Here is a 27173-nt window from a genome sequence, read left to right as displayed (position 1 = left end):
AGAAATAAACCATGGAAAGAAAAAGGATGAGTTTGGAAAGACGGGTGAAAATATTTTTAAAACATTAATCTGGATTTTATTACTAAGAAGTTTCAATATAAGTTATATAATTAACATTTTGCCAGTTTTCAACAGAGCTCAGCAGTCTTCAAAGCTAAATTTAACTCTTTATCCTCACAGTAATAACCTTAAACCATTCTAAATATGGTCTACATTACTACATCCCTTTAATTACTAATTCTTTAATTATTAAACACTTACTTCAGACGTCAATAATTTAAAAACTTATTAAATACAGTATACATTGGTTTTTAAGTCACTTGATGTAACAGCTCATTACTACCAATTTACTCGAGTAAAATAGTGAAATTATTTTGAAGGTAGTTGAAAAGTGTTTTGAAACTCATACAATTTACCCAAGAACTATGTCAATAAGTATTACACGCTGTTAATAAATATTTAGTATTTAAAAAATTGTTAGCAGTTACATTTTAAAAATGGGAATATTTTCTAACTTCTCATAAGAATCAACATAACAGATTAACAACCTAAGTTTTATGAACAGCTGGAGTGAGACATACAGCCAACAAATAGCTAGTCACATACCCCTTGTGTCTGTAGGGACAGAGGTGTGATACGTCGTTTTTCCCATTCATTAGGGCGTGGTTCAGGTGTGGATTCCATAAAATTGCGCTTGAGTTCACTAATGCTAGCCTGGTGTTTCAGTATTTCCTCCTGGGCCTTATCCAGGTCCTAGCAGTATGTAACGTAATAAAAGGGGGAAAATCCAAAAGGAAGAAAAAAAAAAAAAAAAACCCAATAGGATAAAAATAAAAAATGAAACCAAAAATAAGACAAAGCAAACTTATGATTAAAAAAACATAATAAAGCAAGAAAAATGCCAAGTCTCAAAAGCCATATCACCACCTACAAATATGAGTTTGTCCAAATTTGAAAATTAAAGCCAATGTGTAATTTTTTTATGATTCACGCCTTAAAGGGTTCTGATTTCTTTGTTCAGAGTTGTTTAAGAAATCATGAAGAGGAGGCCATGGAACTCAACATGGCCAATAAACCTTCTTTCTCATAGTTACATTTAAAAGGCATTTTGTTCCTGCAAATTCACCTTTCAGATTTGGGCTACTACTAGAGTTGCATTCTGTGAATATAATGAAGAAAGTAAAATTAGAGAAAGGTGGACTCAGAGCATATTGGGCCTGATGGGAAATCCGGTCCAGGATCAGATAAAAAGAGGAGGGAATGGTGGTGGGGGAAAAAACAGTTGACTTTTTTCAGGAAATTCCAGCAATGGTTTTTAATCCTTATAGAATAAACATAACAGCTGCCAGAAGCTGCTTCTATTTGGTCTTTCTCTAAAATAAATGAACGTCATCTTGGTTTCACGTCCTTGCCAAGCATAAATGTGGGACCCAGCCACCCACATATCAAATGGTCCTTAAAAGAAGATGTGAGAAAAACTACCAGGTCAATTTTCATTGAAATAGGCCCTGACAAATGTTGCTTGTGGGGTTTTTTTTTTTAGATTGGTCCTGATAAATGGTATTTGTAGGAATAAAAGGTAGTATTCAAAAAAGTTTTAACTGAACTTTAAGTGCTTTCTTACATTTCAAAAATCATAGGGCCACCTGTGGATTATAGCTTTCAATTACACTACTCCTTGAGAAATAGGTCATGCATCTGAGTAAATGAAATATTCCATATGCATGCACAAGCATAGTACGGATAGCTCATCTAGGAGCTTCTATTGCCATCTGCAAAAACTCAGGAAAATCTAAAAATCTTTGCATGGCATGGAAAAATGACTGTGGCTTGAGATCAGGCACATTTCTTGCATTTGTTTAAAGCGCTGTTATGTATTATTCTTTAGAGCATTTTAGTAAGTTATGCAAAAATACATCTCCAACAGTTATTAAAGCTGGCCAAAGCAACCCAACAGATTAGTCAAATTACTGAGGACCGGAGTTTTCCACTGAATACATTGCTATATCCTATCCTAAAAGAAGGGGGAAAAAGAAACAAAAAACCATTCTCGTGTGACATGGGGAATACATTTCACCTTCCTAATTGGGCAGCTAGGCTTCTTTTTCCTCTTTTCTTTCTCACTTTATTTCACTGCTTCTCTCTTTTTAATCAAAACAATCCCATTAATTAGCATCTTCTCAAAAGGAAGATTTTTAAGTGGACCACATTCCTAATTGCAGGGATTTTGGTACTTCTTCACTTTACCAAAAAAAAAAAAAAAACAGACACCTATCTAGGGCCAAATGAATTAATGCCAGATTGACAAATATTTTTTGCAGTTTAATATATATTAAGGATGGATCATGTCCATTAGGAGAAAACAGGTTTACTTGCAGAACCTTAAGATTAATGAATAAAAACTTTATTCATTTGATTACACAGAATCTTTTCTTTTTTTCCCAGTTGTCACTTTGAGAACTTCTCATAGACATATTGCTACCTAAGCCACTTTAACAGAACAAAGTCAGAATGCTAACATGCACTCCCACGTTGAATTTTCCCCATGCATTTCGTGCACCGTGCTTGAAAGCTGCCAGCCAGCCAGCCTGTGCGTGACCCCCCGTCCACAGCAGCCTGGGCAGCCATTCGGACAGAGTTGTTTTCTTAAATTATACAAACCTCCAACATTAAATTGCTATGTCTGACATAAATATTATCTCCTTCTACTCTCAAGGAATTTTTCTGTGAAATTAAATCACACATAGGGAGGGAGGGGGAAGGCAAATAAACATAAGTGTATCAATCAGCAAGCACCAGAAATGACCCAGAGTTGGACAGTCTAAGACATTAAAATAAAAGAGAAATAAAAATCTTAAGAACCTAAAGCCACAATGAGCAAAAGTCACAAATAAATCCTAAATGTGCACCGCCCCACCCCCGTGCAATCATAATGGCAGGCAGCAACTACCAGGAATTTAATTTGGGGGGAATAGCATCCACCTCCTCCAGCTGTGTTTCGTCCTCTTCCATCTTCGCCTGAAGTCACCCAGCAAGCGGCCAGAGAGAAGGGGAGTATTATTGGAAACGCTATCACCGGTGCAAGGAAGCTGTATTTGAACTTAAAATGGTGAACCAGCATTACCAACCTTTATTGTCTGGCCCTCAGAAGATGCAGAATATTAAGCCACTTTGGTCTTTCTTCACCTACAATGTTGTACAAATGATGGAAATGGTCCTTTGCAAAGGTGGAATAGAGAAGGGAAGCTTCACTCTTTCTCAGTCACCAGATATGTGTTGCTTTTTAATATGTTTTGACTCAGGAATGAAAATATGAGAGTGTAAAAATGGCATAATTCAGTCTGTTCTAACCTGAAATATTTAAGTCAACTGGCTGTGAGGGCAAAGTGTAATGAGGCAAATTTTAGCTTTCACTTTCTATCAGGGACAAATGTTCACCCTACATAGATTTCTTTCCTTGGGGAGGAACCGGTTTATTTTGCTACTTTCATTTAAAATGGTGGAGAGTAAAAACTATTCTTGAGTTTTATAGTCACTTTTCTGTCATAAAATTTTTCAAACAAGCATATTTATTCATAGTTGGACAATTCTCAGTTATCTAATGACCCAAAGAATAAATCTTTGAATATTCTTTGAATATTCAAAGAATAAATCTTTGAAACTAACAGAAACACTGATGACTACTGACTCATGGAAGGGAATAGCGTAAAAGAAAAATATTGATTCAGATACCAAAGGAAAATAGTTTAACCTTCACATCTTGATTTAAAGCAGGATCATATACATTATTTTTCTTCTTTACTATGCTTTTTTTTTTTTAACCATTCAAGCATTTTTGAGAGGTAAACCGGGAACTCAGAGTATCTTTTGATCAAGAGGGGAAAACAGAATACAATCGCTCAACAATTTGTTAAGAATAATCTTCTAATTCCTTGGTCAACATTTTTCTAAAATGTCAATCTTTGGCATCCCTTGGGTTACCTTTAGGAATCATGGATTCTCCCCCTATGCTTAATTATCTTCACATTTTTCCTTAGGTTTGCTCTAAATTTTGTGATTTATTCTATGTAGGAATAGTACCTACAGGATATGGGACCCTAGGTCCCCAGAGCACATTTAGCAAAACAAAACAAAACAAAAAAACAAACTACTGCACATGTGAGCACAGCTTAGTACTGCAGAGGTAGCCTTATAAGGGGCAGAAATCCTCAAACCAGATACTTAATGTTAAATAAAAGGACACTAAGAGGTCTCACCCAACCTTAGGGCTACAGAGTCTAAATTTTCAAAATGCTAAGGTTCATTTTTCATAAGTATTTTTTAAAGCTAACAGAAGAGTATCTTCCTTAAAAATACCTGACAGTGACTCTCAGATATGATTTTGAGTAAAAAAAAAAAAGTAAAAGAAAATAAACTACATGGACTTCATCTGGGTCCCAAATGCTACAATAATGGGGAGACAAAGAGGTTCTGAGATTAGACCTACACACACATCAGGAGTAACTGTCACAGGTGCATTCTCCTAAGTGAAGAACAAGCTTGGCTTTCTAACAATGAAATAGTAACACTAAGGAATTCTACTAACATATATCAATCAGTTATGTCCACTGTATTCGAAGTTCTATACCAAAATAAAGTTTCCGTCCTAAAGGAACAGCATTCACATGTATGTGCAAAATGGATAGACCCAAATCAGACTATTAAGGGCAATGGAGGGCCCCCTCTCCTTTTTTTGTGGCCTAGTATGGTTCAGATATTTATTTTAAAAACCTATAACTTTGCACTCAACGTAGAATGTGTGGACCTAGTCAATGAATATCAGTGAGGGGAAACGCTTAATTACATTTATTTCTCATGCACTAAAGCTGTGTGTGTGTATGAAAGTGTGCAGATCATACTGTTTTGAGGGCAACCCATGATGAGATTTATGCACATGTTTACACTCTACATTAGGAAGGGTATTAGATGAAGTGGAGCTTTGTTGCCCGCACAGATTTAAAGCTTATGGAGGAGAGCCAGTAACTGCTTCCTCTTCCTCTGTTTTGTCACTCAAGTCACAGTCGTAAGAAACAGTCAGGGAGGCAGCTTTCGCCTCCAGATAGCAGAGGGATAGAGCCAGAGGAAGGGAAAAGGTGAGAGAAAAAGGCACTGACTGAGAAGCAGAGAGAAGGAGCCCAAAGATGAGGATGAGAGAGGGGAAGAACGAAGGGGAGGTGATGGGAATGTAATGCTGGACATCTGCGGGGAGGAAAGAGACCCAGACCTTGGGGAGGCTGGGGAAGGCAAGGTACCCATTGTCACTGAGGAGCGAGGGGAAGCGAGGCAGAAAGCACCTGCAGAAACTGAAGGAGAAGGACCCACACTCGGAATCCGTGTGGTCAGCCTCTTTTAGAGGCTTCTCGGGTGCAGGGGGGCAGTCAGGCTCAGGAGGGGCTTCAAGAGGACCCAAGCCAGGATCACAGGGCCCCTGCTCTGACGTCTCGCCTGTGGAAAGGCACTCTAAGCTGTCCAGAGTGATACGATCGGCCTCCCCAAAGGGGTCTTCCTCTGAAATGTCAGAAAGGAAGTCCATTTCAGGGACTGGCAATAGGTTTGGGGAAAGAGATGAAGCACAGTGGATGAGTGGTGAAGGTGGGCACAAGGAAATAGGCTGTTCTCAAAAGCAAACCCATGGTTGAATGTGAAGTTACACAGCGGATACAATCAAAGGAGAACCAAAGGTAAAAGAAAGAAAGAGGAGAGAAGAAGAAAGTTAGTGAAAACTTTTACTCAGAAGTAACGACTGTATTAACAGTATCATTAGAAAATTAATTAAATGATCCATTTTTAAAAGAGGAAAACTGTACTACTTTCATCACATACAACTTAACAGGTATAGCCTGATTCAATTAGTATTTCCTGACTGGTTGCAAATGGATCCTATGAAACTCAGATAGCATTATTTTTAAACCTGGTTGCTGCCAAACATTGAAAGCATCAGTGAAAAGGCACACTGAGTCATTTGCCAAAAACAGGCAGAATTTCCCTTGGAATTTAAGAGAACTTTTCTTTTGTATCATATTAACTATGCAGAATGGAATAGAGGCTTCCCGTGATGCTGAGCTCTCCCGTTTCTGATGGAAGTAGCCACTCTACTGGGTACACTGGTAGCGTGTTGGTGTTGTTCAGTCGCTAAGTCGTGTCTGATTCATTGAGACTCCGCAGACTGCAGCACGCCAGGCTTTCCTGCCCTTCACTATCTCCCGGAGTTTGCTAAAACTCATGTCCATTGAGTCGGTGATGCCATCCAACCATCTCATCCTCTGTCACCCCCTTCTCCTCCTGCCTTCCATCTTCCCCAGCATCAGGGTCTTTTCCAATAAGTTGGTAGCATAATCATAAACTCTCCTGACAACTATTCAGTTATTGATGGATATTGTTTGATGTGATATCTGTTATTTTTAGTAAATTTTTAACCAAATCCTTTGTAGAATATGATAATTAAAGATTTTTTAACAAAGCAATGAAAAGGATTTCATGGCTCGCTCTGCCTGAGGCACTTGTTCCTGCCACATAAGGCAGGGCCCCCATGGTGCCTGAGCCCTTCTCTCTGCTGGGGTTGGGAGCTATCACTGCAGGAATTCCCGGGACCCTGGCAGTTATCTCTTCTAGCAGGTTCTTTATAAATTCATGTTACACATCTTTAACATTTTCAATGTTAAAAGTTTTAAAACATTATAAATTTTCAAAGTTAAATTTCTGGAAATATTATAAACCCACAGGATGATTTTATTTCTTTTTCATGTTTACTTCCAATGTTACCTAAAGTTTCTCTGTGGGATATGGAAAAGAGATCTGAAGGACTCAAAGCCACTTCAGATCAACTTCTAAGTGACTATACTTACACTTGCCCATGGTAATATAAAATAACCCAAACAAGTCTGAAAACACAATATAGGTTACTTCTCCATCCATTATGGCACGTACACCAAATAAGACCGAAAGCCACACACCATCTTCTCACATAGTATTCACAAAACAATTACTTTTTGCTTGAGAATTTCTTCTTCAGTAACAGACTATTAATGAAAAACCATAAAGACCATCTTTCTTCATTTCAAAATATTCAAGTCAATATCATAATAAAATTACCAAGACATAGGCTACATCTTAAAATTTACTTGAAACAAATCAAATATGAATTTCAAATCATAGCTTTTATAATTGGGGGGCTTAATGAAATAGGATGATTATAAAGATGGACAAAAGGTCAATAAATTACTTACTTGGATTAAAGTAATTTATGTTGAAATATTTTGCTTTGAACGACAACCAGAAAAAGGTTAGCGACTCAGTCTAAAACAGCAAGAGTCTACACACATATGAAAGGCAGAAATTTTTATCAACAGAGAAATACAATGACTGGTTTTAAATGATACTTGAGTTCTGAAACAAATGCAATAGACAGCCTCTGATCTAAGTACACATTTAAAACCATATATTCCACTAATTCACCATACCTTTCCTTCAATGAGCGGCATATGTGGGACTTTAGCTGGGCTTCTCAGGTCCCTTCTGCCATCACCATCTTGTACCACGGCAGTGCTCACAACTCCAGGGCCTGGTGCTGAAACCTCCCCAGCAGGGCCAGGAAAATCCTTCATAAGACTTTGGTCCACAGCATCAATCGGAGCTAGTGACGAGTGATTATAGGGATCACGTTAGGATGTTTAAACAAGAAAATGTTATGAAAACCTCCCTTTCCAGATAAATAGGCAGCTTACAGACAATTAATAGAAACCAGAAGATTCTTTGATCATGAAAATAACAAATCAAATAAACTCACGATTATACTTAAAAAAAAAACAAAACTCTGAATTGTAACCCATTAAGTCCCTCAAGTCACAGATATTTGAAGGAGAGATACTGATCATGGAATTGGCCAGTAGGAGGAGCTCTAAGACCAGATGAAACACCAGAGTTAGGGAAGTACAGCAGAATTACAATGTGAGCAGTACTTCAGTTCTCTGGGGTTTCTTTAATCTTGCCTGCACTTATTTCTGAATCTATCTATTGCAACAAATAATTACCTAGTTATTAAAATGGTTTGCTTTAATAAGTTTTAATAATTCCTCCATAAAGGAACCTTTAATTAGAACACTAGTCAAAATTGTGCCAAGACAGGAAAGGTAGATTTTAGAGAATTAACTTCTGTATTTATATTTACTGTTTTTTATTTTTCTAACCTCCCTCCTGAATGCCTCGACTTGACCTGCAGCAAGCCTAATACATAGAAACCTTCTGCCTTAGCAAATCTGGCCTTTTGGGTCCCTTCATCTATCATACAGATGGGCAGGAACATGTACCGTGTTGACATTTCTGTCATATGCCATAGCAACCCAAGATGGCCTCAGATCTCAACAAGGCCAAGTGAGCAGCAACTGGCAAAAGCCTCTATCTTTAGATTCTCCCCCAAAGAGTGGGACAACCACTGCAGTCATTTCACCTGCATAAAAAGCATCTTCCTGACACAGTATGGTTGGCTCTGGTCCCAGGCTCCCAGGGAAGCACAATAAAGACAGGCCTTTAGGCTGCAAGCTCTTGAAGGGCAGAAATGTGTGTGACCCACCATACTGAACTTGGGCAACCTCTAGACCCCTAATTCATGTGTTACAAGAAGCCTCTTAATCCATACCCCTCACACACCCTGTCCAAACTTCCTTCTTTTCTAGTCTCACCGTTCACCAAATTACTGAAGTCAGAAACCTGGAAGTCTTTTCCTTTACCCCTCAACAATCAGTACGTCCAATAGAATCCTCATATGTATTTCTAAACATGGCAAATTTCCTTCCATCTCTATTTTACCATTCAGGTACCTTTTAAGAGTTTCATGGATTTAAACACTCATACTTTGGAAAGCCTGCACCAAATCCAATTAAACATTAAAACAAATTCACATCATACATAAAGTATAATTATTTTCTTGAGTTTTTTTTTTTTTTGAACTTTTAAAAAATTTTAATAATTCTTCCTTGAAAAGTATATGGCTTGAGTTTTTAGCTTTAACTTAAGATTATGGTCCCTAAGCACTCATTATGCATACTCAGAAACTTACTGCAAAATGAGAAAATCTGACCTAGAAATGGTTTTAAATATAATGATATCAAATTTTAATGAATATCAAATTTAAAGTTACATAATGAAGTTGGCAAGATGTTCACACTGCATACTTTTATTAAACAGTTACTGATTTCAGTTTGCTATTAACTTTTGTCAGGTCTTACACCTTTGTAGAACCCTGAGATTGTAAGCCCAAGGAGCTGAACCTACAGTGCCAAATGGCTAATTGGTCTACCACCATCTGAGACAAAACCACCATGACTCTCACCAGGACTATGCCTAACCAGTTGGCCTCAACTTCTTCCCTCATCCTCTCCAACTGTTCTAGACACGGCATTAATCAAGTGACTGTTTTTGTTTGTTTGTTTTTTTTTTAGAACAGCACTGTACACTTCATGGCGTGCCAAATAGATGGGGAAACAATGGAAACAGTGAGAGACTTTTATTTTCTTGGGCTCCAAAGTCACTACAGATAGGGACTTCAGCCATGAATTTCAAAGATGCTTGCTCCTTGGAAGAAAAGCTATGACCAATCTAGACAGTATTAAAAAGCAGAGACGTTACTTTGCTGACAAAGGTCCCTCTAGTCAAAGCTATGGTTTTTCCAGTAGTCATGTATGGATGTGAGAGTTGGACCATAAAGAAACCTGAGCACTGAAGAACTGAACTGTGGTGTTGGAGAAGACTCTTGAGAGTCCCTTGCACTGCAAGGAGATTCAACCAGTCCGTCCTAAAGGCAATTAGTCCTGAATATTCATTGGAAGGACTGATGCTGAAGTTGAAACTCCAATACTTTTGATATGAAGAACTGACTCATTGGAAAAGACCCTGATGCTGGGAAAGATTGAAGGCAGGAAGAGAAGGGGATGACAGAGGCTGAGCTGGTTGGATGGCATCACCGACTCAGTGGACATGAGTTTGAGTAGTAAGCTCTAGGAGTTGGTGATGGACAGGGATCCTGGCGTGCTGCAGTCCATGGGGTCGCAAAGAGTTGGATACAACTGAGTGACTGAACTGACCTGTAAACATGTGCTGGCACAAGTGTGTACACATGTGTACATATGAACACATACAGTCTTCAGTGCTTCCCTAAAATAAAAACCACATTCCCCACAATAGCCTGCAAGCTCCTGTGTGATCTGTTCCCAGCCTACCTCTCCCCATCACTAATCAGCTCTGACTACATTTGCCTTCCTTCTGTTCCTGGAATGTATCAAGCTGTCCCCAAACTTATGACCTTCAGACTTGCTACTACTACTAGTGCTACCTGGAATCTTTATCTCCTGTTCTACTCTTTCTCATCCCTTAAGTCTCAACCCAAATGGTTCTTCCTCAGACAGACCTTACCCAGTCTGTAATGTCCTTGATTACACTTTCCACTTTCGGGAAATCACGAGTTCCCTGTTCTCACATGCATCCTGGGTGTTAGCACTCTCAATGACTGATTTGTCTCATTTCAGGTTTTATTGTGCAATCCTAGAATCTCACTGTTCTAAAATAGCTATCTAGGTTGATTTTTATTTGATATTTTATCTTTAGATATCACATAGAAAGTAAAAATCAATGTAATCACTAGCAAATTTAATTTTTCAATCCTTAAATTGAAGAATATTTATATATCTAAATAGTCTGTTTAAAAACAGAAAAAAGAAACTACAATACATGTAAACAACAACAACAAAAAAAGGTATATTGATGGTGTGGTGGGGAAAATAAAGCTCAGTACCAGGTTACAGCCTAGCTTTGCTCTGAAGGGGGAAAAAAAAGAACATAAGCCCTCACCAAATAGTTCCCTAGCTGTCTGGTCATGTATTGGCATGAAAAGCCTCCTATTTTTCACAATAACACAATAATCCTTTTGATGACTTGCCCATCTGATGAATTACAGTGTCCAAAACACAAAAGGAAAAATAATGGATTACTGTGCCATGTTTGTTGCTTTTACTTGTGAAAATCATTGTTTTCAGATACAGACCCACTATAACCCACTGCGGTAACTGCCCATACAAGACGGTGGGTTTCCTCGAGCCCAGTTTATATACCTCCAAGAAAAGGCACTGCTTTACTGCTCTTTTTAAACTCTAAAAACTCACAACATATGAGTTATAAAAACCTCATAGTTCGAAAACAAAGGCTGAAACAGACAGTGTTACAGAAAGAGGAATGATTTCTCTCAAGGCATGAAATAACACTGATCGCATTTATTCAGCACTTGCATAAATTCACTGTGGCAAGGGGCAAGGCTTGTGAAATATTTACACAAGCGGGCACATTCTTCGGATTTACTTGGAAAAAAGTGCTCAGTTGTTGATGAACTGAAAGATACTCTAACAACTATCATACAGCAATAATTCATTAAATGTAAATCACTACATTTGGGGATGTGGACATTTATTCAAACCACAATTTATGATCCCATTGCACATTTTTTCTGTGGCCTCATAAATTGTATGAAAGATTCTCCAGAAACTTCAGTAACTATATATACCAAAATGTCCACTAACAAATATTATTAACTATCTCTGTGTGTCTGCCCAGATCTGTTTCCTAAGTTTATTCCAGGAAACATAGATCTAAGGCATGAATGTCAATCCTTCACTAATGAGAGAAGATTTTCTATCTATTAGCATATCCAGCCTGCTTTAGCTAATTATATGAAACATAAGCCGTTCGAGTTTGTATTTCAGAATGATTAACAGCAATATTAATAACAATGAAAAATAGGTTTTTACTGATAAACAGCAGTAAAATAGAACTTATCCAGTTCAACATTAAAGGATCTTTTGCATATATGTTTTGAGATTAAGCAACCAAAAAATGTTGGGAAACTACTTTAGGTAGAAAAGCATCCACACCAGTTACTTGCTAGTAGGTAGAAAGGAAAACATTTTTTAAAATATCTTAAAAAAAATAACCTCAGCTCTTTTATAGAAAACCTGCTATTAACCCAAAATTAGGGTAATAAGATATACATATATATATACGTAAAATGAAGGGAAGCAACATCAATTTATTTCCATGTGTAATTTATTTAAAAACTACAAATATGTAGCTAATTAGAATTCGAATAGAAAAAATGTATACAAATTTATAAATGTCTCTCCTGGGGTGTAAGAATAGATGAATACATATTTCCTTTCTTGTTGTTAGAACACTGTCCTTTAACTAATCCTTGAAGCTGTGAATGGTTTCCTATATGCTAGAATGTCTGTTAAGCTTTAATAAGAGTTTTTAAACCTAAAATTGTGATGATGCAATGAAGTTTTGCATTCCTTTGAATAAAGGGTCTATATATACTGCTGCTGCAGCTCCAAAAACCCAAGTTTGCCATTAATTAATAGGTTCAAGAAATCAAATCACATAAAATACATCACAATTAAGAAGTCTGTCCAACATCTCATCAAAAACTCTAACATCTGTGTGTTCTGACAGTGCCAAGAAAATTTAGGTTCAGAACGACAACTTCAAAACACTATAAAATGATTTTCAAGTAAGTGTAATTAATAGTATTTTATTTACTCACGGAAAAAAAATATCTAGAGGCTATCCCTCTAGGTATTTCTAGGGGTCTTGTTAATAACTAGTTCAATATTTTCTAATCCCACTGGATTAGAAAAAGACGACTGGAATCCAGAATCCTAATACAATAAATGTGTTTACCTCCATCTAGACTCCTGGAGACCCGTTTACTAGAAGTGCGTTCGAAGTGTGGCGCCGGCCGGTCAATCAGGCTGCTGGCCTGGCGGGTCTGCGCCTGTGTACGGCCACTGTAGCGGAATTTGGACCCTAAGGTCAAGAACTTGGCCTTTGGTGGCTGCTCTGGAGACACAAGCCTATGAAGGTGGGGGAAGGGGAACAAAATTAGACTTCAGGGATGTTTTTTAACTTTGAAACTATATAATATCTCACTTCATTACGTATGATTATTTGGTCCCAAAACGCTGCTTACACTAATAAAAGTGAACACTGTTTATAAACCCTCCTATATACAGAGCTTTATGATCATGATAAGATGAATAACTCCTCATTCATATATTCATGAGTAATATGTTTTCCTCAACCTGAGCAAAAACGCAGCTGTTCTTTGTGTGTACCAAAGGTTATTTATTTGTATTAACTTAAATCATTTATATAAACACATATGCCTGAATTCTTGCTCCTAGCCTTAAGTGCCAAGCAGCAATCCATTACCATTAGCAATTCTTAATATTTATGTCTATTTCTCTGGGAAAGAACATTAACTCAAGAATCTGTTCCATCAAGTGATGCTCTCGCATGAAGTACACAGCAGATCTGCAGAGATGACTAACACCCTTTATTGGCAGCGCGACTGTACTGCTTAAACCCCGGGTCTGTAATGAATGAGGTAAAACTTTACTGATGTCAAGCACTTCCAGACTTATGTGAAAACACATTTTTAGTAAATGAGCCAATCTTGTCTGGTATACAACCGAAATGATCTTGCTTTCACTGCCTGATCAAAAGCTGTCAAAGCATTTTAACAAAACAGATAATCCCAGAGCTCTCAGAGAATGTATTAAATAAGAAGACTTCAGTTGACAGTTTCAGAATAGGGAGAACTCCACCAAAACTTTTCTTATTATTCTCCAGAGAAGTGTGATTTCTTAAAGGGTTCTTTACCATATCAAGTATGTCAGGCATTTCTGCTCAATTTTTAGAAATCTTGTGCTTAACAAGCAATGAAGAGAGATTCAAGTCTAGGGTAAAGCCACATATAGTAATTCAAGAGGTGGCTTCCCATCGATTCAGAATTCTCAATCGTATTAACCCAGAAATACAATGAGTTAGAATGAAACTGATGAAAAAAGAACTGATACATTCTTGGCTTGAGTCTTGTCGTGGAGGGTGGTAGAAGTGTTTCTTGAGAACATCCATTTTATGCCAACAGATCTTCAAAGGAGACACAGATGATACTGCTGAGAAAGCAAAATCTGAAGACATCGGTGCCTTAAACTATACTTTGGAAAAAGCTCTATATCCTTAAATTAGAAAGCCAGAATGTTAAGACATTTAGACAGGAAGTGAGCTCTTATCTGTGCTCTGTATTCTCTTTCTCTACATGGAAGAAGCTGAGGCTCTGAAAGTCTAAACCAACCATGAGGACCAGAGGCAAGGTGAGAAAGGCAGTCGTTTACCATGCACTGCCTTCTGACTGCCTGAATATGCTAGGTTTCCCTACCTTGCAATCCACCTATGGTCAAAGAACGCTATGTAAGAAAGCAGTTATGTATAGAGAAAAAGGGTCATTGACAAGCTCATCGGTGCAGTAATTAACAAATGCTCATTCTCCTTGAAAAACAAGTTGACTAAATCGCATTTATTTTCATCATCTATTCATGAAGTATGCTCTGTAGGTACTGAGAGACCAGTACCTACAAAAAAAGAGACATTTCTAAAAAATATCTCAAATAAGAAATATGCATTGATGACCCCAAAGGAAATACACCCTGCTCCACAAAAATTGTTAAACTAAAGACAACCAATGCTGGAGAGAATGTGAAAAAGCCAGGACCCCTCCATACTGTTGGTAGAAATACAAAATGGTGCAGAAGCTGTGTAAGACAGTTGGGAGGCTCCTTAAAAAATTAAAAATAGAAATATCACATGATTCATCAATCCCACACATGGGTATTTTTCTAAAAGAACTGAAATCAGGATCTCAAAGAGGTATGAGCATTCCCATATTCAATATAGCAACGGTCACAATAATTAAGATGTGGAAACAACCTAACCATCCATTGATAAGTAAACGGATAAAGGAATTACAGGATACACATAAAATGGAACACTGCTGCTGCTGCTGCTGCTGCTGCTAAGTCGCTTCAGTCGTGTCTGACTCTGTGCGACCCCATAGACGGCAGCCCACCAGGCTCCCCCGTCCCTGGGATTCTCCAGGCAAGAACACTGGAGTGGGTTGCCATTTCCTTCTCCAATGCATGAAAGTGAAAAGTGGAAGTGAAGTCATGCAGTCGTGTATGACTCTTCAAGACCCCATGGACTGCAGCCTACCAGGCTCCTCCGTCCATGGGATTTTCCAAGCAAGAGTACTAGAGTGGGGTGCCATTGCCTTCTCTGAAAATGGAACACTATTCATCCTTAAAAAAAAAAAAGAGGGAAAGTCTGCATTATGTGACAATAGGGATAGATCTTGAGAAAATTATGCTAAGGTGAAACAAGCCAGACACAGAAGACAAGTACTACACAATTCTGCCTATATGGGGTATCCAAAATAGTCATATTCACAGACTCAAATACTTGAATGGTGGTTCCCAGGGGGTGGGAGAGGGGGCAATGGGGAGTTGTTAATCACTGAGGAAAAACTTTCAACTAAATAGGATAACATTTGCTCAGTCATGTCCAACTCTTTGCAACTCCATGAACTATACAGTCCATGGAATTCTCCAGGCCAGAATACTAGAGTGGGTAGCCTATCCTTCTCCAGTGGATCGTCCGGACCCAGGAATCGAACCAGGGTCTCCTGCATTGCAAGTGAATTCTTTAATAGCTGAGTTATAAGGGAAGCCCCACTGTACCTACAGTCAGTAATAATACTTAAAATGTGTTAAGCGACCCTGCCACTGTAAAATAAAATTATTTTAAAAGGAGAAAAAAAGACTAGAGGCAAAGAGGAGGGTGAGACTGGACTATCTGGCAGCCTCTGCAGGTTCTCTTCTGCTAACTGTAATTCAACCACAGGCCACATCTTCCCAGAATGAGCAGCTCCATTTGAGCATTTTCTCTTATGTCCAGTTTGCAAAAAATATAAATTCAAGAAATATAAGAAAAATATTTTAAATCTAAGAAATATAAGATATAAGTCATAATGCAAAAGGGGGAAAGTCATTAACCAGAGGATAAAAGGGCTTTCTTGCCCAACTAACTGACAGCTGTGACCACATACGCAAAGTATTAGCTTACAGACTAATTTCCTGATCACAAAGAAATCTTTAAGCAATTAAGCTACAATTAAACAGAAACAGAAATCAAAACAAAACAAAACAAAACAAAAAAGGGTTGAACACAAGCATTTATGAGTTTTCTCCAAAAGAATTTTTTGGTGACTTAAGTCAGTGGTAATGTGACTCCTCTGAAATGAGTGTATTAGAGCAGTCTTGAAAGTAGATAAACAGCACACTATGCTACCAAACTAAGAATAATGATAAGAGTGACAAACATTATTACATACCAGAAACAGTTCTGAGTTTGTTTCATGCGGGCTATATATACTCTCAAGACAGAGGAATGACTCCTCTTCCTTGAGACAAGAGAAGAAAGGGGAGAGGGAAATGATGCTTAGGTAAACACAAAAAGAGAAGATCATGAAACCAAGAACACTCATGACCCACAGTGTCTACTATCAGCATACCCCATGATGGAGGGCATCTGAGCAGTGGGGCAGGGGGCCGAAGAAGACCATGCACATTTGTGATGGTGGCCCTGAGGATCCAGCCAATGTAGGCAACGGTCGCTCTGCAATAGCATCAATCCACAGGGTTGTGCAAGTGTGTCTATGAGAATAGTTATGCTACTGAAGGGACTGTGTGGCAGCACAGGAATAGAAATGATGAGATCAGGACACAGGATTAACCCAGAGGCAGGAGACTAGAGGCTGATGTGCAACAATGACCAGGGCTAAGGGGGCTAGAACACTCCTGACAAACTAGCAAAGGGGCAGGTCCAGAGCTGGTTTTGTTGGGGAAGAAGTGAAAGCAGAGGGAGCTGGTAAGAGCAATTAAGTGAAACCTACTAAGGTGAGTGACAGCGGAAGAACAGCCAAGGCAGGAGGGTAGAAGGAAGGGCAACTGGAGTTTTGGACCATGGCAGAAGATCAGTTCCAAGCCATGAGGAGCACGGCCAGGTGACAGAAACAGACACACGAATGGGGAGCCCGCAGAACCGTAAGGTGCGGCTGTGTCTGCCGCTCTATGCACTGCCACCGCCTCGGATCTCGAGGGTACCCAGAGCTGCTCACATGAATCCCAAGCTGTTTTCTCAAAATTACCTGTAGAAAGTATGATGTTCCACACACACCTTCCATAGCCTTTTTGCTGCCCGATGGTTCGGCAGCTTAAAGCCAATGGTGCTCTCGAACTGTTCCAGCTAGAATAAATCCATAAGACAAATCAGCCATGTCTCCTTAAGAGCTGATTGGAAGTTACTAAAAATCATGGGCTCAGATATCGCACTAAAAACTAATTGTTCCTCTTGAAAAAAAGGCAAATATCAACCACTGACATAAACCAGCTATCCTTTAATGTCCACTAAAATTCATCTTCCCACCTGCCCATCCATGGATCTCGCCCACTTAGCTGATTCAAAAGAAAAACGAACCCCCATGGTGTGGCAGGCGCATAGTACTTTCTCTTTTCTGTGAAATTGTGGCTGATACTGGTTTTCTTACCAACAGGAATATATATGCAAGTTTATCATCAAAACCCTGACTTGACCTTTTTTTTTAACCACAGAGGAATAAATAATAGTTCATTTTCTTAAAACTCAATGGAAAAGAATTCTGCTAGCTCACAGCCATAAAAGAGAACACTGACAAAACCCAGTTAGACACGCCCAGGGCTACGTGCCTTTGCTTACCTCTGCTGGCCTAACTTTAATGTAGAAGTTACTGCGCTTATAGGAGATTTTCAGGATTTTCGGCCAAGCAAAACGATTGATTCTCAGCCTGTCTTTGTAGATGAGGAGTCCATTAGCACATACACCCAGCTTGATGTCCACGCCTTCTGAGTCCTGCCAAGAGAAGGCCATTTGACCATGATTAAAGCTGTGGAAGTTACACAGGTTGGAAAACCTACTATCTCCCTCAACCCATGATCAAGAATGCCAATCTAACGGGTCTGTGTTTCAATTTCAGCAACAGAACATGTGTTAATAGAAGCAGTAAGATACATGACACCTCTTAAATCTAGATACTTCACTCGAGGGGCCAGATTTTAGGTATAGCAACATGACTACAGGACGCAGTATTCTTCAAAAGGCCTAACTCATATGTTCTCAAGCTTGGCTGCAAAACCCAAAAGGGAGGAAACAGACCTCGATTTAGACATCCTGAAGCGAGGGAGATAAAACTTGTTTTGTGAGAGGCTATTTCAGCTCCGGACAGCGTGTCAGCCTGCCCTAAGGTGCAGTCAGCCATTTTACTGTAGGCAAATTTATCTCAGATGGACTATGCCAGCTAATGGCTGTTAAATAACGCCTATATTCTGCAAAACACTAACCTCGCAGACAGTTTCTATTCTAGGATGACAGTGTTGAAATCTTTGAATTCTTTCAAGCAGTTTTCCAATAACTCTTAAGTGCTGACATCTAGTTCTCATTACAACATTCCTTCAGCTGGCATGTTTCAAAGGATGGTAGACTATTCTTAAACTTATTAATACTGTTTTCTTCCCTCAATGTTTTAATGTGAAAAAGATAACCATCTAGAATAATTTTCAGCCTGAAAGACATTTTTAAAGATCAAATAAATTTACAGACAAAAGTAAAAAAAAAAAAAAAAAATTGTCTCCTCACATTTCAAGTAGGGCTGGAAGATCTAATACATATAATACTCAAGGATCTTTAAGAGAAGAACTAGATCTCACTCAAGATATGAAAAATCATTCAGAGATATTCACATATTCAGAAATCATTAATAACAGAAAAATTCTCACAAAATATGCTAAAACAAACCTCATATAGTCTAGGTTCAAATCAATAAATGTGTAACATTTCAACTGCCTTGTTACTGAGAACAATTAAATGCAATTTTTATCTGTTTTTTAAAAACAGAAGTACAGTACTAGGGGTGTTTGTGTGTGTGTTTGAGTCGCTCAGTCGTGTCCGACTCTTTGTGACCCCGTGGACTGCAGCCTGCCAGGGTCCTCTGTCCACGGAATTCTCCAGATAAGATTACTGGAGTGGGTAGCCATTCCCTTCTTCAGGGGATCTTTCCAACCTAGGGGTTGAATCACGCTGCAAGCAGATTCTTTACCCTCCGAGCCACCAGGGAAGTCCATAGTGCTAGGTAACTGATGCCAACTGTATTCACTGCTGTGATGTGTGAGTAATTCATGTATATAAATAATATCACATTAAACCATCTGAACAGGTTTAAAAATCTCATCTATCAGGTGCTTTTATTCACCGATATCCAGACAGTCACAGTTCTCTCTAGGAACAGAGTGAAAGCTGGAGTGAACCAGTCACAGGTACCCAAGCAATGTGGCACCAGACACAAAAGATGCATCTGCTCAAAACATCACTGACCAAGGCACAGGGAGCGGGCCGGAAGAGTGCCCAAGACAGCATGTACTCTGCACGAAGAGGGAAGCACCCTTCATTTGAAACATTCAACAAAGCCATCACTAATGTGAGGTAATCTTTCAACAGGACACTGAAGCTATTTTATCTGACTTAAAAATAAACACAATCTGGATCCAAGTTAATCAGTTGATTTTTGATTGTTCCACACATTGTTTTAGAATTATCAGTATCTGTATGAACAGAAATTACAGATAAAGAAGCTGAAGGGAAAAAAGTCCTAGTTCTCCATGGTTGACTTCTGCCACTCAGCAACAAAGTCAGTAAAATAAACTAATAAAAAGGGAGCACTTTGCTTCCTTCCTTCCATCCGCTGTGCTTACTGCCTCAGGAAGCCGCCCCACGAGGGACATCAACAGGATCCCACGCCCACCGACTTCCAATGGGTTCGGCCAATGGGAAGTTCTCAGATAAGATCAGAGAGGAAGAAGTTGGGAAGGTCTGGGGTTTTAACACCCAGACTCCCTCCCCGTGTAGTCGCATGAGGGTGGCTCTGTCCTCGACAATCGCAGCTCCTGTCAAGCCCTCTCCACACAGATCTCTCCCCTGAGTTCTGACAGCTACTCTCTGCCTAACCAAGCCACACCCAGGTTAGGAGAGCTGCTGTTAACAGCTCACAGGCATCATTCTACTCTCGTGCTTTCCGTCTGCCTTTGTCCAGAGCCCTTTCATTCAACATCCCCACCTTGTCCTGACATAAGTGTGCCGTTAAAAACTCTTTTGACAATAAAATATTAATTAAAAACTTTTAAACATGATCTCAAGGCAATGAAAAATGTGTAAACACACAAAAGTTTAAACTACATGAAAGGTGTTTTTAAATTGCTACAGACTTTTTTTTCAATGAGCTACAAATATCTTGCTCATCAGGTATTATCTAACAAGTCCACCAGATGATATATTGAATATATGCATGTTATTCTGACTTTTCTAAAGTGATCTACTCTTAACCACACAGTAAGAACTGAAATTATAACAAAACCAGCAACTTTTTAACTTTTCTAACATCAGTTCAGTTCAGTTGCTCAGTCATGTCTGAATCTTTGAGACCCCATGGAATGCAGCACGCCAGGCTTCCCTGTCCATCACCGACTCCCAGTTTGTGCTCAAACTCATCTCCATCAGGTTGATGATGTCATCCAGCCATCTCATCCTCTGACATCCCCTTCTCCATAACTTCAAAAACAAGAATCTGGAAACCTTCCAGGATTACCATCTAAAAACTGGTTTCTCACTAATGATCAACAAAAGCAGCAGATGGAAGATTCATGTGTGACAAGAATAACAGGGCTTACAGGAGACATGGGCTCTAGGGGCCTTTAGGATACCAAACATCTCTTTCCTCCCTCCCTTAGTTCTGTGTGTCTGCTGACTCCGACTGTCCCCATCATACAGAGAAATGAGCTACAAGACACTGAAGTGTGGAAAAGATCTGTTTCACTTCCTAGCAGGATATATCAGCAGACATCACACAGATGGGACTGCTTTACACTATGTGGCTGGAGGCAACAAGCCAGTTAGTGTAACAAGCCATCTGCATTCTGTTTTATGTAGTTTTTGTGAAAATAAAAACATCCAAACCGTAAATAAGATAGTATATGTGGAAGTGCTTTTAAAAATTAAGAGTATATAGCATTTAGCAGTTAAAAATGTTGCTGTCAGAGACTATTTACTAACATGGAGCAGTGTTTTCTAAGAGCAAGTTAAAAAAATTACAAAATAATACTCATAGTATAATCCCATTTTAAAAATGTGACATTGCTCAGATTTTTTTTAATAAAACAAGAAAATTAAAAAATATATCAACAGTGCCTATTTCTGCATAAACCGATTTCAGTCTTTTTACATTCTATTCACCTCTATTTTCTATGATGAATGTGTACTTCTCTCGTAATAACAAAAAGCATTTAAAGAATGGAGGAAGACACAGAGGAAAAGGCAATTCTTTGCAAATATGAAGTACTATTAACACAAAAGCAAGAATTCATAATCTGAGGCCAAGAGAGAGAGGATATCTTTGAGTGAGGGGCTTTCCTAGAGATTTCTCAAATCCTATTAACTCCTATAACTTGCACTTCCTAACACGGAAGGATTGGCAGGGTGTTTTAAAAACAGACAATAGGTTCCCGACTCATGTTGAGTTGACTCTGGACATATTGCTCAAAACCAAATACATCTTTCACCTTATCTTTTGTACCCCCAACCCCACTCTCCATCCCGACTCTTCCTACTACCTGATCATGAAAACTAGAATCATTAAGTAGGAGATGTTTTTTTAGACACGAGGCAGCACTTGGCAGAGCAAAAGCTGGGACACAGAATAAAGACAGGATGAGGAGTAAAGAAGGCTGATCAGGTGAGTCTTATAGTAAGTATATATGAGAAGGGATCAACTCATAACATTGAGAAAAGAAGGAAGAATTGGGGGAGAATCACTGGTCCCACCCCACAACCAGAAACCCCAAGGAACTATTACAGAGCCCCTCAGGTGAGGAGGAGTAGCCTTTGCTAAAAGTGAAGTGGGTTCATTTAAAACTGAAGCCTTCTCAGAACTGTAGCCAACAGACCAGAAAGAGGCACCTCCCCGTCACACTCCCAGTACCTTGGCATGGTGCAGGTCAACGCCGTACATGGAAAGCCTCTTGGCGTTTTCTAGGAACTGAGAATCAGCTTGTGCTGGAGATAAGCCCCTAAGGATCAAACGAAACAACATTATCTTATTGGTGGATGCAAAGCAAATATAGCCAAAATGGGGAAAGGAGTACATAAGCTTAGAGTTTAGGATGAAGGGATTGGTCCAGCTAAATGCGCAGACAACAAAGAAACAGGTAAGAAGGCTCAACCCTCAACCTCCAGCAATTTTTTCTTGTTGTTGTTCAGTCACCATGTCATGTCCAACTCTTCAAGACCCCATGGACTGCAGTATGCCAGGCCTCCTTGCCCCTCACCATCTCCTGGAGTTTGCCCAAGTTCATGTCCATTGCATTGGTGATGCCACCCAACCATCTCATCCTCTGTCACCCCCTTCTCCTCCTGCCCTCAATCCTTCCCAGCATCAGGGTCTATTCCAATGAGTCGGCTGTTTGCATTCTCATTAGGAACCTACTCATTGCAAAGAGGTGTCCCTCCACCCCTCACCCTTTTTATCTTAGAAAGTTGCTTTCATTTTTTTTCTACTAGGGAAAAAACCCCAGCAGTAATGGGTACAATATAAATTAACTTTAAAAATAAAAGAATATAAAGTCATTGTGTCTTTCTGAATAGACAAATTCTCTCATAAATTTGATTTCACTAGGATTGATCACACTAAAGATCAGAAGTACCTGTACTTGATTTTACAGCTGACATACCCCAACTAAACAAATCTTAAGCTCCTAGAAAGCAGGCTTCCATTAATCTTCATATTCCCCATGGCATTTCAGCACCTGATATTTCAGTTTCAAACTATATGATACATGTCTACTGAACAAAATTGGAATAAAGTTAATAAGAAAATATTTAAAGTCAAATATTGCATTTATTTTTTTAAAGACAAGTCAGTGAAGGTGGTTTTTTAAAAGCCTCTAATCTCTTAAATTTCCTTTCAAGTCACTTCAATCAAATTTTTTGAAAAATTCAATTTTGCAATATGGGACAAGTTAGAACTTGGTCACTGGGAGTTTTAAAAACTTGTGCTTAAGAAAGCCATTTGTTTTCACACAGATGTAAACATTCTCAAAGTGCAACATGGTATTTAAGTAATTAATAATCCTCAGCTAAACCAAAGTCATCTTCTGTGGACAGAGAAACCAACTGTAGATTCATTCCTTTTGTGTCCATTGTCACTCACATTTCTGATCCAAATCCTGATGCTTCATTATCTCCTTGGCTTTCACAAATATGGTGATAAAAACAATTAAAAGGCAGAAGAAATGCATAATAAATGCCAAACAAGTACATATGTTTGTGTCAAGGGTGTGTGTGTGTGTGTGCATGTGCACACGTGTATATGAAGGGAGAAGACTGGGATAGGGCAAGGAGATGTCATAGGGAAATGCAAATTTTTCTAATAAATGAGAACAGTTAGACCCGTGAGCACAGTTCCTCGTATTATAGTCATAAAGACAATGAAAGGATATCTCAGTGCTCCATGCTGTCTTGACCAATCCTAGGTGAAGCTTCACAAGGGCAAACTGATCAACCCTGTCAGCTATACTCAGATGTCTAGCCAGCGCTAAGGGAAGCAATTTGAACCCACCATGGCCACTGTCTCCCCAGTAAGCAAGTCTACAGACCTGTGGGTCTTATGCAGCTCTGCCACCTTCTCTTCCAGCTCTTTTGTCTGGGTGGGGGCAAACTGGAAGTCGCTGAGGTCATGACTGGCATGCTCTTCTGGGTCATAGTCCCCAAGTTCAGCCTGCAGTGTATAAGATCCCAGGAGGGCGTGAGTCACAAAAGAGCAGGGCAGGCGACCTGAGGCAATGTCCTGCCGGAGCTGAAGGCACAAAAAGTATCTGTGAAGAACAGGGAAGAAAGAGTAGAGAGAACAATTAGTCAAGACTGTAACACTCATAATTCTGATATTCCTTTGAAAAAAAAAATGTACAATATGGCACTCTTCAAATTCAGAGCAAAAAGTCTTCTGTAACAAGAAGCCCGCCATCCTCCATGGATTCCTAATTTTGTGACTTATTTACAGAAACTGAATCAGGAGGGCAAAGTAATAGATGGAAATTCTGAATGGCTATTCTGGCAACAGTGTATTTTTACTATTACAATAAAGAGTTTTGTGACTGTAGGTGAAATTCTAATCACTTAGTCTCCTTGGATTTAAAACTAATCAAAATTAGCATGCCCTTCAAAAGTTGTAGAGCTTAATAAAATTTAAGAAATAGCTGCAGTTTTTAAGCATTTGCAAGAAAAGCTAAGGTCAGCCACCCTTTATTCTCTCTACCCTTTTCATACAAATTTCTTTTCCTCAGATCCTTTAATAATAATTACAAATTAGTCTATACTTGGAAGCCCTCACCTGCCCATTTACCCCATCCAAAGAGGCAACTAACTCAGTTTACAGTAGAAAGGGCATGAGTTTGAGAGTCAGGCAGAGCTGACTATTAATTTACATGCCTAAGACTAACTTCTGGTCTGTAAAATGGGAAGAACTTCAATTTCCCTTTGAAGGTAAGGGCAAAAAATTGGATAATGTAAATAAAACACATGGCATGGTATCTGGGAATCAGTGACTAGTAGCCATAATCATAATATTGTATCATTCAAGGTTCCAAGTGGATTATTATACAGTTATAAAAAATGCTGGCTTTTACAAAATAACATGCAGAAACACGTTATTTATACTCTGTGAGGATCTGGGTTGGGGAGGGGGGTATCTCCCTATCAACTCTTTGTGGTAACATTTTAAAACCCAATTTCTACTCTTAAATTTAACTACTTGCAAAGGTTACCACCAACCCCACCCAACAAAACGGCAGGATCCTCCCTCCTCCTTGAAGATGGTCGAGAGACTGCCATTCCTCAGGACTGCTGGCTTCTTCCTGTGGATTATTTTGCCTGGCATGAGTGTCACGGCCCTGCCCTCCTCTTGCCTCTACCCAATGCATTCAGACAAGCCGCTTCCGATCCAGGATTCTTGTTGAGTCGGAAAACATGGCCCAGTACATGGAATCAGCCATCCCCCAATTCAGTGACACCTGTATTACCCCCTAATCTCCTGTCAGGCAAGGCAAGGACTCTGTTTATCATGATCATAATTCCATAGTAAACAAAGTACTTGTGCTCCTTAATTTTCCAGGAATGATAAGTGCTCCATAATTTTCTTAAGGATGAAAGTCAGCTGACTATCAGTGTCAGCATGGGATTCAGGACAGGGTAGAGGGGGAAGCTGGGCTGTCCAGAGAGAAGGGCGGGGTGGGGGTGGGGTAAAAAAAAATCATAGTTCAACAGACTTCCAAAACTAAATTTTAAAAAGTTTTTCATTTTTCTACCTTTGCATCACCTTTGTAATATAAGATCATTACACAGGCACACATGGGTTACACAGTAAAAACCATCTTAGTGTTAAAATTTAAAATATTAAGTACCAGTAATTTTTGACAGTATAACATAGGAAACAAAATTGCTGCAGTTAAAAAAGAAAAATCCATTACTTGAATGTAAGTGGGGAATTACAGAAACGTGAACAAAATTTTTGAAACTAGAAACATTTCAAAGTATTTTGGAATATTCACTTCCCAGGAAACTTCTAAAACTCTACTCAAGAATAAATATTTTTGTTTTAATGCTGAAATTACCACCATTCCCCCAGGGCACAGAAATGAGAGCTATAAGTAAAGAATCATTTTTAATATGAACATAAAGTACCTGGTGATATCTTCAGTCAATTGAGAAGGATCAGGAGGATAAAACTTCACATTAAAGCTGAACAGCCAAGGAAGATCTGTGATTATTAAAGATTATGATTATTTTTCTGACCAAGACAATGATGTTTTACAGATAAAACTTAAAGGTCAATCGGCATTCATATAGTATAAATCAGTCCCAACATAAATCAGTTTGGAGAATTTTAGTTTTAATTAAAGAAAATATCATTGACAAAGCAAAAATGAAGTAAAAAATAAAATAACTTCCATAAATAACCCATCATTAAAGAATAATAAGGTTCATTTTTTTATAAATGTTCACTGGTACCCGCACATGTGAGGTACCTTTACATGGTGAGCTAGAATGCAAAAATTTTAATATAACCTTCACATAATAGTTTAAGATCTGTTTTAACCACAGAATCTCTAGATGCCAAATCTCCACACTTAAAAACAAAAAGAAATCTAAGATTTCTACATTGTTGGGGTTTCAAATGATCAATGTAACCATTCAAGAAATGATTTGGGCTATTTGAGAGAGTGATAAAACATCATAATACTTAAAGATAATAAAAGTATTTCCCAGGTTTTATAAAGTAGGCTTAAAAATATGCATAGATAATAGAGGAAAACAACAGAATGGGCAAGACTAGAGATCTCTTCAAGAAAATTAGAGATACCAAGGGAACATTTCATGCAAAGACAGGCTCGATAAAGGAAGAAATGGTATGGACCTAACAGAAGCAGAAGATATTAAGAAGACAAGGCAAGAATACACAGAAGAACTGTACAAAAAAGATCTTCACAACCCAGATAATCACGATGGTGTGATCACTCACCTAGAGCCAGACATCCTGGAATGTGAAGTCAAGTGGGCCTTAGAAAGCATCACTACAAACAAAGCTGGTGGAGGTGATGGAATTCCAGTTGAGCTATTCCAAATCCTGAAAGATGATGCTGTGAAAGTACTGCACTCAATATGCCAGCAAATTTGCAAACTCAGCAGTGGCCACAGGACTGGAAAAGGGCAGTTTTCATTCCAATCCCAAAGAAAGGCAATGCCAAAGAATGCTCAAACTACCACACAATTGCACTCATCTCACATGCTAGTAAAGTAATGCTCCAAATTCTCCAAGCCAGGCTTCAGCAATATGTGAACCATGAACACCCAGATGTTCAAGCTGGTTTTAGAAAAGGCAGAGGAACGAGAGATCAAATTGCCAACATCCACTGGATCATGGAAAAAGCAAGAGAGTTCTAGAAAAATATCTATTTCTGCTTTATTGACTATGCCAAAGCCTTTGACTATGTGGATCACAAGAAACTGTGGAAAATCCTGAAAGAGATGGGAATACCAGACCACCTGATCTGCCTCTTGAGAAA

The 27173-nt window shown here is 38.8% G+C and overlaps 1 protein-coding gene across 10 annotated transcripts in view; it reads right to left on the bottom strand.

Annotated features, from left to right (window-relative positions):
* Nucleotides 1-27173, bottom strand: part of EPB41L2 (erythrocyte membrane protein band 4.1-like 2) — a 163956-nt gene that overhangs the window by 36933 nt on the left and 99850 nt on the right. For 5 of the 10 annotated variants that reach the window (XM_010834618.1, XM_010834617.1, XM_010834616.1 and 2 more), the window contains exons 6-14: nt 25792-25867; nt 23709-23927; nt 22037-22124; nt 17710-17862; nt 17123-17220; nt 12760-12932; nt 7500-7672; nt 2662-2724; nt 607-753 (exon numbers count right to left, since the gene is read on the bottom strand). In XM_010834618.1, coding sequence (XP_010832920.1) covers nt 607-753; nt 2662-2724; nt 7500-7672; nt 12760-12932; nt 17123-17220; nt 17710-17862; nt 22037-22124; nt 23709-23927; nt 25792-25867 — 1190 coding nt within the window. The remainder of the gene's footprint in view (nt 1-606; nt 754-2661; nt 2725-7499; nt 7673-12759; nt 12933-17122; nt 17221-17709; nt 17863-22036; nt 22125-23708; nt 23928-25791; nt 25868-27173) is intronic. The other 5 variants (XM_010834623.1, XM_010834624.1, XM_010834625.1 and 2 more) reach the window with 2 other exon arrangements.

Source organism: Bison bison, unplaced genomic scaffold (genome assembly GCF_000754665.1).
Source record: "Bison bison bison isolate TAMUID 2011002044 unplaced genomic scaffold, Bison_UMD1.0 scf7180017864035, whole genome shotgun sequence".
Classification (NCBI taxonomy): domain Eukaryota; kingdom Metazoa; phylum Chordata; class Mammalia; order Artiodactyla; family Bovidae; genus Bison; species Bison bison.
Note: the sequence above shows the minus strand (reverse complement) of the source record. Positions and strands in the feature narration are given on the sequence as shown.